We start from the raw sequence: 17,133 nt of genomic DNA on the forward strand, positions 1-17,133 counted from the left end.
TGGTTTGTCCTAGAAGGAGAACTGGGTGTGTGTGTGTGGTTGGAGTGGGAAGAAAGTTGGAAAAAAAACAAAGGAAAGGGATTTGTCCACCTAATAATAGAATTCACCAGCTGCTACTAGTTGCTATTTTAGAGCAAGAGAAAAATGCTGGTTTGTTGTGGGTACTGCCATGCTCTTTAACTACTACCAGAGAGAAGGGGAAAGAATGGAATTGGTATGTTTAACAAACCCAGTCTGTAATTTCCTTGGTAGAGGGAAGGGCTGGGGAGGAAAGCCCTGGCAGTGTGGATGAGCGTGTTCCCTGCAGTGGCCTCTTGGAGGCTTGGCTGGGCCACTGAGAGGTTTAATGACTTGCCAGAGGTCCCATCTCTTTCCTCCCCAGGCGCTGCCTGCCCCAGAAACCTCTTCATCCCAAAAGCTCACTCCACTCATAGAATTTGCAGGTTGAAACTCACCTTTCAGCCTCTCCCTCGAGACTAGATGGCTGCTACTAGAGCCTCTATTTAAGATGGGTACCCAGGCCAGCCATGCCTCATTCCTCTCTAGACCCTGCTCTGGACTTTCCCTACCACGCCATTGTGAGGCTCCTGCCATCCACTTTGCCACCTTCCCCCACCCTTCCACTTCCTCTTATATATTCTCTTCCCGCATTAGAATGGAAGCTCATGGAGGGCAGAGATGGTTTTTCTTTATGCTTAAATGTGTCTTCTTAGTACTTGGAGTAATATAAATGCTTAATACATTTTTGTTGATTGACTGATCCAACATCTGTGTGTAGAGAAAGGTTTTAAACCCAGGTTTTTCTGATTCTGAAGTTGGCACTTTCTCTCCACAGTCTAGTGCTTCTCATTTTGACACAGCCTATGATAATAATGCTGTGTTGGACCCAAGTCATGGCCGGGCCTACTCCATAAATGCAGTCGGGGAGTCAGCAAGCATTTATTAATCACCTAATGGATGCTAGGCACTGGGCTAAACACTGGGGGTGTAAAGCATGGCGAAAGCAGCCTTTGACCTCCGGGAGTTCACGTTGTAAGTGGGGAGGCAACATGGAAATGCCAGGTACATCCCAGGTGTGTATAGAGGGAGAAGCTGCCCCTCTGGGCTCACGTGATGTATCTTTGGATTTGAGAAAGTAGCCAACTATGTAGAACATGTGTGACTGTGTAGTGATACTAGAAAGCAAAGGCCTTGCCTGGGTCCCCTGCTCTGGGGCTGTAGCAAACCCAGGCTGTTCAACGAAACAACCACCGCGCTGGTCTAGACGGTATTGACTGGACACCTACTTTGGCCCCAGCATTGCACCGGGTGTGGGCGGGCCTAAGAAAGATGACGGGGCCAGAACCTGTGTTCTGGTTGTGGTTCCTGAGTGTAAGAGCCCCAGGGCTGTATAAGGAGTGTGGACTGTAGTAGCAGGAAGGATTCTGGGAGGAGGCAAGACTTCAGCTGGGCTTCAGACCAGAGGGGAAGAGAAACTGAGAAGAGCAGATGTAAGGCGGTGAGAAAAAGCTTGGCTTATTCAGGAGAGAGGGGCCAGCCCAGGCCAGCTCTCAGTCTCCATTGCTCCCTCACTTTTAGGAAGGTGGGACCAGTCAGTGAGAGAGTTTGTTTTTTCCATTTAATAAAAAAATATTAATTTTTTTTTCAAGTGACCTTTTAAGTTCCAAGCTCTCCCTCTCCCCCTTCTTCCCCTCCCTGCCACTAGAGAAGGTCCCTGTTTGACACAGATCTGTCACTAACCGTGTCTGTGTTTATATCTTTGCCTGTGTCCATAGGTTCCTTCCAATAGCAGTTTTCTCTGGAGGTGGCTAACACGCTGCCCTACGGGTCCTTTGTAGCTGGTCGGAGTGTTTGTAGTTCTCAGAATAGCTCGTCATTCCCTGTTGTTTTTTGAACAGCATTGCCTCTAGGTGACCCAGCATTCTCTTGGCCCTGCTCATTTCCCTCTTCCTTATTCCAAGTGGGGCAGTCTAGACTGGGAGAGAGGAGCAATAGGGTGAGATGATTGTTCTCCTGAGATGCTGGGAGTAAAGGGGGAAGAGACGAGCCGGGCATTGCTCTGGTCATTCACCAAGCGCTTGCCATGGCCCCCACGCTGTCATGGCTGATGCAGGGGACACAGAGCCCTGTCCTCAGGGAGAGCATAGTCTCCTCGGGGAGGTGAGAACAGCGAATGATAAGCTGCTGAATTGGGTATAACCTAGGGCCAGACCTGTATGGTGTGGCCAGCAGTGAAGGGAGCCCGGATGAGGGGACAGCCATGGCGATCAGTGCAAAGAGCAGATCTGACAGACAGAGCAGTCAGTCAACAGGCCACAGATTGGAGATGTCAGACTTGGTTTATTTCACAGTATACGGAGGAAAAGTAGGATGGACAAAGCTGAGGGATGGCTTGGGAAGTGGGGCATCTTCTTGGTTCTGATGCAATTTTATGTTACACACTCAGAAGCATCCTGAACAAAGCCCTTCTCTCCAGGCCTCTATGAACCCCTTTCTAGAAAGTGAAAGGACTCAGGCCAGTTAGGTCCTGAGGAAAAGGCAAAGGCCATGTGTCATAATTAGAAACACAAGTCTCATCTTCCTGCTACAGACCTGCCTTTGGATGTGCCTCGGAAGGCAGGCGCCACCAAAGCCATTAGAGGACTGGTTAGCATTCCTGAGACTGGAGGACCCTGGGACAATCAAAGGGAAACTGATGTTGAGGGGGAAGGAAATAATTTATAAAACACAAATTGTTATTTATCATTTATGGAGGGAGGAACACAATTCCGGTCCATTTTCTTGGCCTAGGAAACGTCAGCAGGGCGAGCTTGGGCATGGTGAGCTCTGGGAGTTACATGTTTGACATTTCAGCCTGTGTTGTTCAGAGTGTTGATTGGGAGTGTCAGGAGTTGGTTCAGGCCGAGTGGGGACCCCTGCCTTTGGGAGGGAAATTGACTTTCCTTGAAAATGTCTAACTTTGAATTTGAACCTTTTAATTCTCCGGGGGCTCCTACACTGGTGAGGAGGGGTGCTGCCTCCTGGCTGTGGCTCATCTGTTGTTCTTCTCCCTGCTAGGTCTTCCGAGTGGTCAGCATCTGCTTGGGCACCCCACCAGACAAGTTCACCTGGGAGTATCGAGACAAGGATAAGACTTACCATAAGATTGGACCCATCTCACCCTTGGAATTCTACAGGGAACATATCAAGCCTTTCTTCAATATGCAGGACAAGGTTGGGGATTGTTGTTAGTAGTGGCTGGCCTTTGGCTAGAGTCCGGGTCCAGGAATCTCGTTGTCTGTTTGTGACCAACAGACTAGAACGGGATGGGGAGCCTGTGACCTTCAGGCTACATGGGGCCTTCTAGGTCCTTAAGTGCAGCCTCTTGGCTGAATCCAGATTTTATAGAACAAGATTGTAGCAAGGAGACTCCTGGTGCCCTGGCCCTCTTGTGTCCTCATGGCCTCTTTCTTTAGAGTTGGGCCCTCAGCTCTTTGAAGTCATAACTGGGTGTTGAGCTTCCTCTGAGATCACCCCTTATTACAACTGGTGCTTGTTGTTTGGAAGAATTCTTTTGGGGAAGCCATTGCCCACAGTTCATAAGTAGAACCCTAGAAACGAGTCCAGGTTGGAACAAATAGAGATGTCCCTCTGTTGAGATTGCAGTCCCCTCTGGGCCCCATCTGCCCAGCACCTTTCATCAATTTGTGTGTTGTTTCATCACGTGCTTGGGGCTGACACATACCAGAGCAGCAAATTGCTTGAAGCTTGCCTAGAATCGCTGGGCTGGCCTAGCTCTTTTGACATAACCTAGTTTGTGTTGTAATGACCATGTCCTTGGTCTCCTCAGATTTGTCTAGTGAATGACCCTCGGAGTCAGCACAAGTACAACAGGCTGTATACTGTGGAATACTTGAGCAATATGGTTGGTGGGAGAAAGACCCTGTACAACAACCAGCCCGTTGACTTCTTGAAGAAGATGGTTGCAGCCTCCATTAAAGAAGGAGAGGTGGGTGTTGGCCTTCGCCTTCTTGGGCCTGGGAGCATCTGGGGACGGGCTGTGCTGAGCTCCTCCTTTCTTCTCTTTCCAGGCTGTGTGGTTCGGCTGTGACGTTGGCAAATACTTCAATGGGAAGCTGGGCATCAGCGACATGCAGATGTGAGTGCGCCCGTCCTGGGGAACGGCCGTGGGTTCAATGTGAAGTGGGTGGGCTCGCCCATGGATGCGGATTACTGCAGGAGCATCATCCGTCCTCCTCCATCCCCTAGGAAGGGCCTTTTGGCCCTTGGTGTGGCTGGCAGACACCCCTTGGGCAGTCAGTCTGCGGAAGCTTATGGGCCTCTTCTCAGAATCGTGTTGTTAAATACATAAAATAAAATATATAGGATTACAAAGGAAACCAGTTGTATTAAAATATGGTTCTCACAATGTTAAGGAAAAAAATAAACCCCACGTTCATGGACCCTCAGTTAAGAATCCCTGCTTGAGAGCCTAAAAGATCAGATCGGAAGCTGGAGTCGGTGTTGTGTATGCTTAGGCTGCTTAATTTGGAGTCAGTAAGGCGGGGGCTCAGATCCCACCTCCCAGACTTGTTAGCTGTGTGCCATCTCTGAACCTGCTTGCTCATCTGTAAAGTGGGATAGTGAGTAACAGCACCTATGATGCCTGCCTGTTGTGAGTCCCAGATGTGAGGATATTTTTAAAGTACTTGGCAAATCATGAGGGGGGACCTTCAGAGGCTGTGTAGCTCATTGTACAAATGAGGAGATTGAGGGCCGGGCAGGTGCCATGATTTGTCTAGCATGACACAAGAAGTAACCATTAGAAGCAGGGTTTGAATCCAAGACTCTGAGTCCACAGCCCTGGCTCCTTAAACTAGAATGCATTGTCTCTGATGTCGCTGACTTTGAGATTGGGGGGAATGTGTTGAGTCTCTTGGCTTTTTGGCAGTGCCCACGTGTGGCGGAGGGAAGAGCATTTTGGTGACAAGCTGCCTTCCGCGTTTGCTCTGGCCCTGGTAGGGGCTTCTTATGGACTCTGTGTACTCCTTATAAGGAACATCCAGGGCTTTTTAGGGATAACCCTTCTTTCCTTTTGTGTCCTAATTTTGTTTTTTAACATGCCTTGTTTGCAGCTATGACCATGAACTGGTGTTTGGTGTCTCCTTGAAGAACATGAACAAAGCAGAGAGGTTGACTTTTGGCGAGTCCTTGATGACCCATGCCATGACCTTCACGGCTGTCACAGAGGTATGTACCTCCCCCACCCACTCCCTGCCGCCAGTGGTGTTTGCACAGATGGATTTGAATTCTTCCTCAGACCATTGGTCTGGCGAGACTTCATTTGCCAGTGTGTGTTGTTCCGGAAAGGTTGGCTTCCGGGCAGGATGTCACACCTGCGTCACTTGGGGTTTGGCTGGGTCCTCAGAGACAGTACAAATAGGAACTTTGCAATGAAGTGAGGAGTAGAATCTGGGTCAGAGGGAGGAATCAGCGCAGCCCCCAGCCCAGCCCTGTCTGCAGACATTCTTGGTTTGCAAGAGGTTGGGAGTGAACTTGGAGACGAGTCTTGTTTCCAAAGAGTTAAAAGGAGTCTTGGATGGAGTGTGAGGGAGCCCTGACCTGGTGGGCCTTTTCTCCTCTACCTCACTCTGCTTTTATTAGGGCTTTGGGCTTTCCTAAAATAGAAGTGGATAAGGATACTATGTCCTTTGTGTACATCCCCAGGTGGCATTTGGAGGAGTGGGCAGAAAGCACTGGGCGTCTCCACAAAGCATGCTGGGACGCCATCCACAAAGTTGTGGTAATAACTATTGTGGTTGTTTCTCGAATTCATTGTTCCAAATGAACCTGGCTGAAAGTGGTTTCTGTGCTAGAATTGCTAGAGAGGCCATAGTTGTTTTTTTTTTAACCCCTTTTATTCCTGATCCTGTTATTAGATGGGCAGCAATGTGGTGGAGTGGATCAGGCCCTGGCCTTGGAGTCAGGAAGGTCTGGGTTCAAATCCTGCCCCAGACACACAGGTGCTGTGTGACCCTGGGGCAAATAACCAAACTTTTCTTCACCTCAGTTTCCTCATTTGCAAATTGGGGGAAAGGAGTTAGAGTCAGCCCTCTGGCTTCTGAGGGCCCTTCCAGCTTTGGATCTGTGATGTGTGATCTTACCTCGGAGCGTGCTGGAGGAGAAAGTGGCTGTTTCCCTGGGAGGGATCTGTTGGGGTGATTGATGGATTGTGTAGGTATTTGTGAGTATAGCCCTTGTGTGCAGGTCAGGTTGTGTGCTGGCGTGGCCCTTGCCTGCTCTCAGGGAGTCTAGGATTGTGTAGGCAGGAAGAGAGGGGCTCGGGCCATGTGGTCTCTGAGGCCTCGGTTTGCCTACAGAATACTCTGGGACCCTGGCCTATTGTGGAGGGTTGTTATTGGGATGGAGTCATGGAGGGACTCATCGGTCTGAGAAGAGGTTTGTGATTCTCCATTCTGTTGGCCATATTGCGTCCACTTTGGAGGTAGATGATGGCGATGGTTTCTGTTTCCACCTTCTGTTCCTGGGAGTTCAGGCACACCTCTTTCCCCCCTTGGTTCTCATCTACCTCTTGCTTAGAGCTGCATCCATCCTCTTCCTCTCATTTTCTGGATGAGACATTAGAGGCCCAAAGAGGGAGAAATGCCTTGGCCAAGATGGCCCAGCTTGGTAGTGGCAGAATGAGGCAGCCTCTGGTTGCTGGAGAGGATGCTGGTGCCCGTGAGGCTGAGGCCTGAGCACAGCCTTTCTGTTCTAATAGGAGATAAGAGGCTTCAGTTGTGGAAACGTAGGCCTTAGGAAACAGGGGAGAGAGGCATGTTTGGGGGTTAGGAGGCCTTCCCACCACGTCATCAAGCATGGAGTTGTTGCTGTCTAAGACAAGATGAGAAATCCCTTTTTTCCTATTGTATGTGCATGTAATTGGGTGAAATCCTTCCCTGAAGTTCTGTGTAACAAGATTGCCAAGTGAATCTATCAGATTACCCCGAAGGATTACTTTTGTTTTTTAAAGAACTAATCTCCTAATGTAGCTAACTACTGGTAACCTGTTATGGTGACAGATAATCCTAAAATGTGGGCTGGAGCCTTTTTCTGTTGTTTTGTCAGGTCACAAATTGCAAACCTGTGAGCTGTTGTTACATAAATAATTGTGAAGAGTCAGATTTTTGTTCAGTATTAACTTGTTGCCAGGAAGCTAAACAATCCAATAGCAGCATTGACATCCAAGCTGGTGGTATCATCACTGGCCCTGGTTTTGCACAGATAGAAGACAATGGCATTCTGGCTTGGAGTGGATTTCTTCACACTTAAAAGCCAACGGGAACTACAACCTAGAGTGGCAGTGGAATGATGGGGCCTCGCCCATGAATGTGTCTCCCTGTTGGGTATCACATGGCTTCAGAAACACAGACAAAGGTTGGAATCTGAAGGCCTGAAAGGCGCGCGCGTGCGTGTGTGTGTGTGTGTGTGTGTGTGTGTGTGTGTGTGTGTGTGTCTGTGTATGTATCTGTGTGTGTGTGTCACAGATTAAATCCCATAACTTAAAAACAGATGAACATTTGGGTTACACAAAAGAACACAGAGTTCAGCGCTGAGAAGAGGGTTTAAGTAAGAGCTGTCTTTTGCCATTAGAAGTAAGGAGTTGGAAGGGATTTTTCATGAATAAAATATTGAATAAGTTGCTCACGTTTACATGTTTGGACATGCTGTCTTATAAAATTCACTGGCTTTATAACTCCTCACTAACAGCTTTTGGCTAAAGGGGGAATTTTTGTTTAAAATGTATGTGTGTGTGTACATGTTTGTGTGTGCGCATGTGTTTGTGTGTTCAGGCGTGTGTTTGTGTGTGCATGTGTGTATGTACATCTAAATATCAGAGGGCTTTTTACAATTTGTTTTACTTGCCAAGGGCTTTTCTGCTGTGTCTAACTTCCCCTTGCATTAGTCTAGTCATTTCTACTTTTCAGAGATGAAAACCACCCAGATCCATGTCTACATCTGTCCCCAGTCCAGCTTTGCTCAGGGAGGTTTCTCAGCCAGCTTTGATGAATGACTCTTGTTCAGCTGGACACACGTAATTAGAGTTGCAGTTGGATGGAGGGATCCCACCTCATCTTCCATGTTTGTGGAAAGGAGGAAGAACTGGCATATTGTAAGGAACAGCATAATGCAGAAGGAAGCTTGTGTGCCAGGATCTTGGTTTCTATGGCCAAGCTTTCTTCTGAAGAGCTCATAGGATTTTACTCTGCTTTCCTTTCATCTCATCATCTCCTTGTGAGGGCACTTAGCCCAGAAATGTTCACAGCATCATCATCTTAAAGCTGGAAGAGACCTGAGGTCATCTAGGATAAGACCTTCCTTCCTTCTTTCCTTCCTTCCATCCTTCCTTCCTCCCTCCCTCCCTCCCTTCCTTCCTTCCCTCCCTCCATCCTTTCTTTCTCCCCTCCATCCTTCCTTTCCTCCCTCCTTCCTTCCCTTCTCTTCTTTCCTCTCCTTTCCCACCTTCCTTCTTTTCCTCCTTTCCTCCCTTTTTCCTTCAGGCTAAGTGACTTGTCCAAAGTCAGTGGTTAGTTACCCAGTGAGTCATTCATAAAGGAAAGGTAGGAGAGATTTTCATTCTTTAATTGATATCTCAGTGGTTCAGCAGTTGACACTTATGGAAATGTTTAAGGAAGATAAAAATGGATTGCTGAGATGAAGATGAAGATGAAATAAGAAAGATGGCTGCTGGCACCAGCAGGAAGCACACAGTGTGACTTGGGTGGCTTCTGACGAGCACCTTTGGTGCTAAGGACATGGGTTAGTAATGAGCATTTCCTAAGGGCCCTTAGCATGGCCCATCTACACAGAGGGTTATCGACTGTTGTTGATCCTGGAGTGGTATGTGGTGTCTGGAAAAACCGTGAGGTCATGCTGTCCAGAGGAAAACCACAGCCTTGCAAAGGAAGCCTGTCCTTAAGTGGGTGTTGATGGATGAGGAAGTCAGGAGCTATACCTCCTTCTGAAATGTCAGAATTTGGGGGCAGGCAGAAGGGGCTCAGTCCAGAGAAAAAGACTTTCCCCCACGGAGGGGCCTTCTGCTCGTTCTCTGCCATCATGTGTGAATCAGTGCAGAGGAAAAAGTAAGTGGCCAGTGCCAGACTGACGGTGCTTTGCCTCCTTCTTTAGAGACAACGAAAGGCTAAGTTTGTTTGCTTAAAAAAGTGATGGGAAGGGAGGATCTATAGGATTGAACATTATGTTTTGACTGCGTCTTTTGTTTAAATTTCACCTTCTTGACTTGGGTTGAGTTCTAGTCATTGTTTGTATAAATGCCACCAAGGAAGGAAGATCCTGGAGAATGTGGGCACTCCGCTCTCCTAGGGGAAAGGCAGACCCTGGTCAGCAGTGGGTGGTGGGTGGTAGCCCAGTACATCTCCAGGGCTAGTTGGGCAGGAATTCACCAGGGCAGAGCCTGGAATAAAACCTTAGGAAGAAGGAACATGTTATGTTTCGCCTCCTTTATCTTTACCATCTATGCAGACCAATTCTAGCTTCAAGTACCTTGCCCGGCTTCCTTCCAGGAGAGTGGGATTGGGTTGGGGGCAGGGCCTGTGATTTCCCTGGTGTAGTGAGGTCCCTCCACCAATACTGGTTGGCCCCTTCCCTGCAATATGCAGAGGTACCTAGAATGCTAAGGCTTAAATGATCTGCCCAGGATCACAGCCAGGATGTATCCAAGGCAGAACTGGAACCCAGGTCTTCCTGGCTTTGAGGCGAGACCCCATCTGTGACTCCAGGCTGCCTGTCATCTGATTTTGTGCCAAATGTAAAGGCACAAATTGTATTTGACACCTGACATTGTTAGTTGGGGGATGTGGGTTTTTTTCCCCTCCAGGGAATCTTAAGCATTTCAGAGATCACTTTTTTTTGATCATCTTCTTGATGACAGGTAGATGTGGCACGTCCTCAGGGCCCTCAGAGCAGGAGCCCAGGAACCAACTTCCCCAGCTGCTCGGCAGGGAGAAGTCAGTCAGGCTTTCATTTAGTCACAAATCTCAGGCTCATGAGGTGCTGACTGCACAGAGACCTTGGCAGATAGAAGGCCACAAACTTTTTCCTCAGAGAGCTTCCATTTGTCTTAGAGAGCCAAGTTGTTTATACACACACATACCAAATGGAAGTCCTCTTTAATTCCAGTCCAAAGTAGCCGAGGAAGCATCAGGCAAAAGTGTTGGAATTTACAGGAGGGAAAGCTCCCTGAAGGCAGGGAGTTTGTCTTTGTCTTTGTGTTTCCTGTGCCTAGCACGGTGCCCAGCACCTAGTAAGTTCAGTATCTTCTTGTTGACCAACAGAAGCATTCCTAGACTTGGGCCTGTTCTTTCTGTGCCTTGAGCCCATTGTGGGTTAGGAGGCTGCTGGCGGGCTGGATGAGGGTTAGGTGTGTCCCCGGGCCAGGGAAGACCTAGACTTCTGAGCATCTTAGGGTCTGGCCATGGCTTAGGCCAAGGCAGGCAGGCAGAGTCAAGTCTCCAGGGAGTCTCTTGGGATGGGTTAAAGATGGGTCAGGAGCAGTCATCACCATGGCATTTGGGGACTGTTCACCATATTATCTATGTTTGGGCTTGTTTTTCAGGATGCTCATGAGGGAACATATGAAAAATGGAGAGTGGAGAATTCCTGGGGTGAAGACCATGGCCACAAAGGTAAACTCATGTGCTGCTTATTGTCAGCTTGACTAGTAACTGCTATGTCCTTTCAGGAAGCCAGCTGGCGAGCTGTCTGGCTAGGTCCTGGCTCAGCAGACGTGAGGTTGGCAGAATCAGAACTACTCTCAGGAAAAATCCTGAGGGTCTGTAATCCTAGATGCCCCTGTAGCTACCCTGAGAAGCGCTTCAGCTTTCTGATGAACCTTGGAGCTACCATGTGCTGAGTAGGGCTGCATTCCTTGGGTCAGTCAGAGCAGAGCAAACCCCAGTAGCTCTCCCCGCATATACCAAAATGGATTCCCCTGCTCCTGGGAGCTTTGTCATACGAATAACCAGCCTCCCTCAGATAGTCAGGCCTTCTGAGAGGGAGAAGAGAGGTTGGTGAGGGGGGTCTGTTTCAGGTTAGCCCCAAAGATTGCTTGGTTTTGTAAAAGCCACGGGTGATCAGGGACTGACACAGCTTTCTGTTGAAAGGCATAGTAGAAGCCATGAGTAAACAACAGAGAATATGCTTTTAATGTATATTTTTAATAATAGATAAGAGCTTTTAAAAAGTGCTCATTACTTAGTTTCTTGGGATTCAAACCAAGAGGCCATGAAGTCCAAGGGAGGTCTGTATGGTGCCTAGCTCATCGTGGGCCTGGAGCCAGACCTTCCCCAATGCCTCCATGGCGTCACTTATTCATTTAGGGAAGCAGGATTCCTTTCCCACTACTGTGCAGTAATCAAAAAGGCAGGACAGATGGACATCTGAGCAGTGGTGTGGAGGCCCCATTGAGGACTCATTACCTCTGAGGTAGAATATTCGAGAGGCCAGTAGGATGAGATGCCCTGACCCTGGGCCTAAGCAGCCTTCTTTCACCCAACCAGGAGTCAAGGGAAAAAATGACTAAGAAGACTGAAGATAGAAAGTTCATGGGTCTTCGCAGTCATGTTTTCCTGTTGTCTCTTTCATTTTCTTTTAGAAGGGCCTGTTTGATCTGAGCTTTGTGTGTCATACAACTAGAGAATTCTGATTTGGGTGGTGTCCTTTAAGAGGAGGCAGCAGCAGCCTGGCTTGCTGGATGGGGAGGGGGTCTGAACATTCCCATCTAGCAGATGCTCAGTGGAGCTCTGTGTCCTGTGGTATGATGACCCTCAGGGTCACATCAGCCTGTTCTCCAGAGGCCACCTTGCCAAAGTCAAAGCCGTCCTTGTCATCCAATGTCCAGTGGTCATCCAGCAACTAGAGAACTGGGCATTTTCCCATCTGGGCTCTACTTTGGTTCCCTTCCTCTGTTAAGCAACTTTGAGGGCAGTGAAGAGAGCCCTGGATTAGGAGTGAGGAGATGTGGGTGCTCGTCCCGGCTCTGCTCCCCATCACTCCTCAAGTGACCTAGACACGTCCCTTGTCCCATTTTCCCTTGTCCATTGCAGGGGAGGGTTAGGTGAGAGGGGCAGTGGGCCAGATGATCTCCAGGGTCCCTGACTGCTCTGCCATCCTCAGCTCTCTGCAGCCTGAAGACCATTTTTTACTTTTTTCTGTAGCTTTTGGCTTCTTGGTGTCCCAGGTCTTTTCATCTCTCCATGAAAATGATCTTCAGAGATTCTTGGATTCCTGTCCCGTGGCTCTGTTGTGAAACCCAGTGGCCTAATCTTTGTCTAAACACACACAAGTTCTCTTCATGCCTTTCTGTTCATCATCATATTGTTGTATCTTCCCCCTTGGAGAGAGCTTCATTGATTTCTCCGATTGTTGTGTGATTACGAAGGTGCTTGTTGCAATGCCTGCTGTGAATTTGGGCAGCATGAGGCTGGAATTGGGGACCCCACTGAGCTGCTCATTTTTTAACGATGGTTTCCTGTTAGATGGCTTTGCTTTCCTTTGAGGCAGCGATCAGGGGTAAGTTAGGGAGGCTAAGGAAGGGCCAGCATGGCTTCATAAATTTCCAGACTCATGTGTGTGTGTTTATGTGTGTGTGTGCGCACACAACGTGTGCACGTGCGTACCTCAGGGCAGTCACTGGCTGATGGCACCAGCTGCAGTCATGGGAAGAGTGTTTGAAGGACAGGATTATTTGTAGGACATTTTAAGTTTTAAAAAACCTCTTGAGGTGAATTTTAAAATCATTCAGTTCTGCTTTGTTTGCTTTGTTCATTCATTTTCCCATCATTGCTGCTGCTTCAGTTAAACCACTAATAGCATCATATTAGCTTCTGCTCCCCCCCCCCCCCCCCCGAACCAGACCCAGGCTCATTGGATTATTTATCGTAGAGTGAGTGCTTGACCAGATGGGTCTGGGTCAGTGGGCTCACTAGATTGTGAACTTGTGGCTCTCAGTTTGGGGGCCAGAAATGGTAACAGCAGGGATAGGATTTTTTTTCCTTAATGATTTTTATTTATTTCATCACATATTTCCTAATTATATGTGAACAGATTTTTAGCAATCACTTTAAAAAACTTTAGTTCCACATTCTCTCCCTGCCTCCCCTTCTTTGAGAATATAACCAATCTGACGTCGATTATACATGTAAAGTTGGGCCAAACATAGTTCCATATTAGCCATATTTCGAAAGACAACAAACAAAACAGTAACAATAAAGTTTTAAAAAGCATGCTTCAGTCTGCATTCTGAGGGCATCAGTTCTCTCTCTGGAGGTGGAGAGCATTTTTCATCATGGATCAGAGATAGTGCTGCTTTTGGATCTGGGTGATTTAGTGAAGCTGTTTTTCTTGTGGCTTTACTTCGAGTTCTGAGGTTGGCTCACTAACCATATGGCCAGCCCTCATTTTAAAAGCAAAACAAAATACAAAACTTTGGAAGCAGCTTCAGACTACTTTGCTAATCTCCTTCCCCCGCGTCCCCTGCATCCCCCAGCCCTCCACCCAACCCCAGCTATCCACTCATGATGAATAAAAGTCTTGTTGCCCCCCTTACCTCATCCCTCTGTTGAGTTAAGAGAGAGCAGGGGTCTTGTTCCTGCTGTTCTGTCCATAATCTTCTGTTATAAAGTCTTAGCTATCTAACTAGAGGTTAAACTAACTTTTTGTTATTGTTCTCAAATAACTGAAATGCCAGAGATTATGTAAAGCAAAACATTTTCTCAGGGAGCCAAAAGATAACTGGGCTTGGGGGAGGTTCAGGGAGCCATATCCAAAATAAATTCTTCCCATGGACTGCTTGGTCCTTTCTGACTTACTGGGGAGGAAAGTGAAAACATGTGACTTGTTTACTTGGCATATTTGAGAATCTTCTGAGGGGGATTTATAGGTAGGGGATTATATTCCCTGGGGATATGTTTACCAGCCTCACTCTATTGTGCATTAGCTGACATGGCCCAGGAGACTTTGCACTGATGCAGCTTTAGGGGGACAGTACTTCTGCAGAGGTATGTTCACATCTCTTTGGGGTTTCTATCAGGTGAGATTGATTGCTCCTTAAAAATTGTCCCTGATAACAATCAGTGGAGGCAGGCAGAGCCTAAAGACCGCTGGTGAGCAGCCCACTCGCCTCTCCGTGGCAGGGGCTCCCCTGAAGCTCACGTCCAGGGCCCTCTGCTTGGACACAGCCAAGCATGTCGCATAGTTGGGTGGCTTCTTGAAACAGCCTGAGACTTTGCCTGGGCTCATGTCAGCAGAAGGAACGCTTATCTCCTTCCCCAGTGGGGTTTCTTCTACTGGTGACACACCAGTGGCCATTGTCAGCTGTGCTCTAAAGTTGGAGCGCATTCAACATCTGCCCAAACGCCTGGGCGTGTTTGCCTCCCTCACCCTTGGAAGGATTGGCATTAAGTTCGTGATCTTGTTTATGGATGATTCCACAAGCCAATTTTCCATTGTGATGAGAAGGTTGACCTTGACTGTGGTAGAGGGCTGCGTTTTGAAGAGCAGTCTGGCTTGTTCAGGCCTGGAAGGGAGGGCTGCTCATGCTCAGTGAGAAGAGGCAGGTTAGCAAGCAGAAAGGCTGGAAAGCATAAGCTAGGTAAACCCCCTGACATCAAGCAAGCCTCGGTTTCCTCATATGCAGAATGTGAATTATGTTTCTAACAATAGCCCAGCCATCCTCCATTCACTCTTAGACTGTCTCTACCTCCTTCCCCGGGGAAGCCCATCTCTACCCCCTCCCCCGCCAGAAACAAAAATGGCCAAACAAACAGAACAAACCCTGCCAAAGCTGGCCTCTGCCCTGGGAGCTGCCTCTCTGCCTAGCAGCAGGGCCCCAGCCATGCTTCCTCTCATCAGATCTGAATTTTCTCCAGAAATATCTCTCTGTCCATCTCCTCCCCCACTTTCCAGTTCCCTTTTATGTGTTGTCCTGGAAGGTCGGTACTGTGTTACCTTTATTTGTGTCTCCACAGTACCTGGAATGTAATAAGCACGTTAAAAATGCTTTGTGTCTCTATCAGAGTGTTTTCCATATAGTATCTAATTTGATCCTCAAAACTACCTTCTCAATTGGGAGCTATTATTATTCCTGTTTTACATATGAGAAAATTGAGGCACAGAGATGTTGTGACTTTTTCCCAGTTCTACACAGCTGGTAGTGACTAAGGTAGGATTTGAACTCAGATCTTCCTTACTCCATGTCCTGACCCATGATGATAAATGCTATCCACCTCCAGAGAAAGAACTGGTCAACAATTTGACACAGGTTATACATGTGCAGTCATGCAAAAATTTCCCTGTTAGTCATGTTGTGAAAGAAAACACAGACAAAAAACCCCCCACAAAAAATAGCATGCTTCAATCTGCATTCAGACTCCATCAGTTCTTTTTCTGGAGGTGGGCAGCATTTTTCATCATGAGTCCTTTGGAACTGTCTTGGATCATTGTATTGCTGAGAAAAACTAAGTCATTCACAGTTGATCATTCTACAATATTGCTGTCTCCTGCTTCTGCTCACTTAATTTTGCATCAGTTCATCTAAGTCTTCCCAGGTTTTTCTGAAGTCATCCTATTTGTCATTTCTTTCTTTTTTTTTTTTTTGAGGGGGGAAGGTAGGGCAATTGGGGTTAAGAGACTTGCCCAAGGTCACACTGCTAGCAGTTTTTGTGTTAAGTGTCTGAGGTCGGATTTGAACTCAGGTCCTTCCGACTTCAGAGACGGTGCCAGTAACTTCTTCCTCCATTCTTCAGTTAATGGACATCTGCTTCCTCAGTTTCTTAATTCCTTGCCACTACAAAAAAGAGCTGCTAGAAATATTTTAGTACAAGTAGGGGACTCCCCTCCCCCTTTTTATCTCTGGGTTATAGACCTAGTAGCAGTTTTGCTGGGTCAGAGGGACTCACGGTTTTATAGCCCTTTGGGCATAATTCCAAAATGCTCTCCAGAATGGTTGGATCAGTTCACAACTCCACCAACAGTTTATCATTGTCCCAGTTTTTCCACATCCCCTCCAACATCTGTCATTCTCTTTTTCTGTCCTGTCAGCCAGTCTGAAGGGTGGGAGGGAGTCCTGTGTGTGATGCCCCTGATCTCTTCCACTGATCCACCCACTCTGTCTTAGTCAGTACTAGATAGTTTGATGATTTCCACTTTATGCCATCTCCTTCACTTTTTTTCCCATTAATTCCCTTGATATTCATGACCTTTTGTTCTTCCAGAGGAATTTTGTTATTTTTTTCTAGCTCTACAAGATAACTTTTGTAGTTTGATTGGTGTGGAGGTCCAGTGTACTCTCAAACCTGTTGTGTGGCTATTTAGTTCACTTAACGAAAATTTCGGGTCAGTTTGTCACCACTGATGACTAAGAATTTCATGTGGAGTCCAGATGAACAGTGGGCATGGACCCACAGCTTGTACAGAAAGAGCTGAAACTCTGCTTGCAAGGGAAGAAGGCTGAGGGCACTCCATACCTGAGAAACCCAAGGTCTGTTCTCACTGCACAGCTCAGTTATGCATAAGCCTTCACTCTGTCCGTTGCAGAAGGGGTCTGTTAGCCTTCTGGTGACTCTTAGGAAGAAGAGAAGGTTTGCTTAGAATATCGGGTGTCCCTGGTTGTGAAGGTAGAGAATGGTGGTGGGGCCCACAGTCAGCAGGTGGGCTTTCTGGGAAGCTACCCTCTGTGTGTCACCAGGCTGTAACATTCATCTTGGGCCTGTGCCCTGCAGGCCTGTCCTAGGAGAGAGGAAGAAGGAGTGAGGAAACTCAGGTTAGTGAAAGTTCTACCTAGTGAAGTGTATGGGATTAGTGAATGTTCTGCCTTGGCCAGAGTAAAAAACCAACGTCAGGTTTAAAAAGCAGAAGGATTCTTCCCAGGCTTCATCCAAGGGTGTACCCAGGGCCAGGAACTGGTGATTACACAGACAAAACCAAGTAGTCCCTGCTTACCTTCTTCTGGTGGAGACAAGTAAATGAAAATAGACTTGGAACCTGCGGCCTCAGGCCTCCCGCAAACTCTGGGTTCACATGGATCAGGCCCAAAGAAAGTACTTTTTTTCCTTTGGCTCATTCTGTCCCCACCTA

General features: G+C 47.6%; 1 protein-coding gene across 2 annotated transcripts in view; it reads left to right on the forward strand.

Moving 5' to 3' along the window:
* Positions 1-17,133, forward strand: part of BLMH (bleomycin hydrolase) — a 46,826-nt gene that overhangs the window by 21,303 nt on the left and 8,390 nt on the right. For both annotated transcript variants that reach the window (XM_069089732.1, XM_069089733.1), the window contains exons 7-11: positions 3,058-3,213; positions 3,830-3,988; positions 4,071-4,138; positions 5,115-5,229; positions 10,616-10,685. In XM_069089732.1, the coding sequence (XP_068945833.1) occupies positions 3,058-3,213; positions 3,830-3,988; positions 4,071-4,138; positions 5,115-5,229; positions 10,616-10,685 (568 nt within the window). The remainder of the gene's footprint in view (positions 1-3,057; positions 3,214-3,829; positions 3,989-4,070; positions 4,139-5,114; positions 5,230-10,615; positions 10,686-17,133) is intronic.

This window comes from Petaurus breviceps, unplaced genomic scaffold (assembly GCF_028583685.1).
Source record: "Petaurus breviceps papuanus isolate PSGF00001 unplaced genomic scaffold, PetGlider_PUasm1.0 186, whole genome shotgun sequence".
Taxonomy (NCBI): Eukaryota; Metazoa; Chordata; class Mammalia; order Diprotodontia; family Petauridae; genus Petaurus; species Petaurus breviceps.